The sequence below is a fragment of the Palaemon carinicauda genome, chromosome 33 (genome assembly GCF_036898095.1).
Source record: "Palaemon carinicauda isolate YSFRI2023 chromosome 33, ASM3689809v2, whole genome shotgun sequence".
NCBI lineage: Eukaryota > Metazoa > Arthropoda > Malacostraca > Decapoda > Palaemonidae > Palaemon > Palaemon carinicauda.
This window is the reverse complement of record NC_090757.1, coordinates 6,269,040-6,271,539: the sequence shown is the minus strand read 5'-3', so window position 1 is coordinate 6,271,539 and position 2,500 is coordinate 6,269,040. Positions and strand designations below refer to the sequence as shown.

At 36.6% G+C, this 2,500-nt stretch overlaps 1 protein-coding gene across 1 annotated transcript in view; it reads right to left on the bottom strand.

Annotated features, from left to right (window-relative positions):
- LOC137626028 (caldesmon-like) overlaps nt 1–2,500 on the bottom strand; it is a 121,448-nt gene that overhangs the window by 6,730 nt on the left and 112,218 nt on the right. Inside the window, exon 3 of the mRNA XM_068357113.1 lies at nt 1,933–2,500. This exon is cut by the window's right edge and continues 915 nt beyond it. Within this exon, the coding sequence (XP_068213214.1) occupies nt 1,933–2,500 (568 nt within the window). The remainder of the gene's footprint in view (nt 1–1,932) is intronic.

Here is a 2,500-nt window from a genome sequence, read left to right as displayed (position 1 = left end):
AACCAGAATCCATCAGAAATATCAGCAAGCTATTACCAAGTATCTCCTCAAGAGAATCTTAACCAGAATCCCTCAAAAATATCAACAAGCTATTACCAAGTATCTCCTCAAGAGAATCTTAACCAGAATCCCTCAAAAATATCAACAAGCTATTACCAAGTATCTCATTAAGCGAATCTTAACCAGAATCCCTCAGAAATATCAGCTAGATATTACCAAGTATCTCAACAAGAGAATCTTAACCAGAATCCCTCTGAAATATCAACAAGCTATTACCAAGTATCTCATCAAGAGAATCCTAACCAGAATCCCTCAGAAATATCAATATATTACCAAGTATCTCAAGAGAATCTTAACCAGAATCCCTCAGAAATATCAACAAGCTATTACCAAGTATCTCCTCAAGAGAATCTTAACCAAAATCCCTCAGAAATATCATCAAGATAATATTTCCAAGTATCTCCTCAAGAGAATCTTAACCAAAATCCCTCAGAAATATCATCAAGATAATATTTCCAAGTATCTCCTCAAGAGAATCTTAACCAGAATTCCTAAGAAATATCAACAAGATATTACCAAGTATCTCATTAAGCGAATCTTAACCAGAATCCCTCAGATATAACAACAAGCTATTACCAAGTATCTCCTCAAGAGAATCTTAACCAGAATCCCTCAGAAATATCAGCGAGATTTTACCAAGTATCTCCTCAAGAGAATCTTAACCAGAATCCCTCAGAAATATCAGCGAGATTTTACCAAGTATCTCCTCAAGAGAATCTTAACCAGAATCCCTCAGAAATATCAGCGAGATTTTACCAAGTATCTCCTCAAGAAAATCTTAACCAGAATCCCTCAGAAATATCAGCGAGATTTTACCAAGTATCTCCTCAAGAGAATCTTAACCAGAATCCCTCAGAAATATCAACAAGATTTTACCAAGTATCTCATCATGAGAATCTTAACCAGAATACCTCAGAAATATCAACAAGATATTACCAAGTATCTCCTCAAGAGAATCTTAACCAGAATCCCTCAAAAATATCAACAAGCTATTACCAAGTATCTCCTCAAGAGAATCTTAGCCAGAATCCCTCAAAAAATATCAACAAGCTATTACCAAGTATCTCCTCAAGAGAATCTTAACCAGAATCCCTCAAAAATATCAACAAGCTATTACCAAGTATCTCCTCAAGAGAATCTTAACCAGAATCCCTCAGAAATATCAATAAGATTTTACCAAGTATCTCATCAAAAGAATCTTAACCAGAATCCCTCAGAAATATCAATATATTACCAAGTATCTCATCAAGAGAATCTTAACCAGAATCCCTCAGAAATATCAACAAGCTATTACCAAGTATCTCATCAAAAGAATCTTAACCAGAATCCCTCAGAAATATCAATATATTACCAAGTATCTCATCAAGAGAATCTTAACCAGAATCCCTCAGAAATATCAATATATTACCAAGTATCTCATCAGGAGAATCTTAACCAGAATACCTCAGAAATATCAACAAGCTATTACCAAGTATCTCATCAAAAGAATCTTAACCAGAATCCCTCAGAAATATCAATACATTACCAAGTATCTCATCAAGAGAATCTTAACCAGAATCCCTCAGAAATATCAATATATTACCAAGTATCTCATCAAGAGAACCTTAACCAGAATCCCTCAGAAATATCAACAAGCTATTACCAAGCATCTCCTCAAGAGAATCTTAACCAGAATCCCTCAGAAATATCAGCAATATATAACCAAGAATCTCATAAAAAGTCGAGAGAATCTTAACCTACATATCACATAAATATAAGCAAGCTAACACCAAGTATCTCAAAGAAATACAAGTAGAATCTTAACCAGAATCTCAGAAATAGAAGTAAGATAATATTAATAAGTATCGCAAAGAAATATCAAGATAATCTTACCCAGAATCTCAGACACTGTTGTCATCGAACTTGTTGTTGTTGATTCTTGTCTCGTTTCATTTTGCAATTTGGCAGCCTCTTCTACCCTCCCTCTTCCTTTCCTCTTTCCTCTCTCCTGCTTCCTCTTCTCTCTCAAGAGCCGCTTGCGTTCCCTCTCTCTCCGCTTTTGCTCTCTCTTCTTCCTCTTTCGCTCTCTCCTCTCTTGTTTTCTTCTCAGTCTTTCTGCCTTGTCGAGTTTCCTTTTCGGTTTCCTCGATTTACACATTAGATCCTCTTCGTCCACCTCCCCTCTCTCCTCTTCAACCACTCCGTTTCCCTTACTTCTCGAAGTTTTGCTTCTCTTTTTACAATTCTTTCTGTTCTTTCTATTCTTCCTCTTCTCCTTTTTCTCCTCCGTCTGTATTTCATTCTCGTTCGGATCCGTATCCGACGAAAGCTCTTCTCTACCGATTTCCGTTTGATTTTGATGTCTACGGATAACGCTGCCATCTTGCTTTTCGCCTGACAAGGGATCTCCGTCTCTCTTCTGCCGCTCGTTTTCGAAGGAGGCGTTGGACGTTACGTAAAA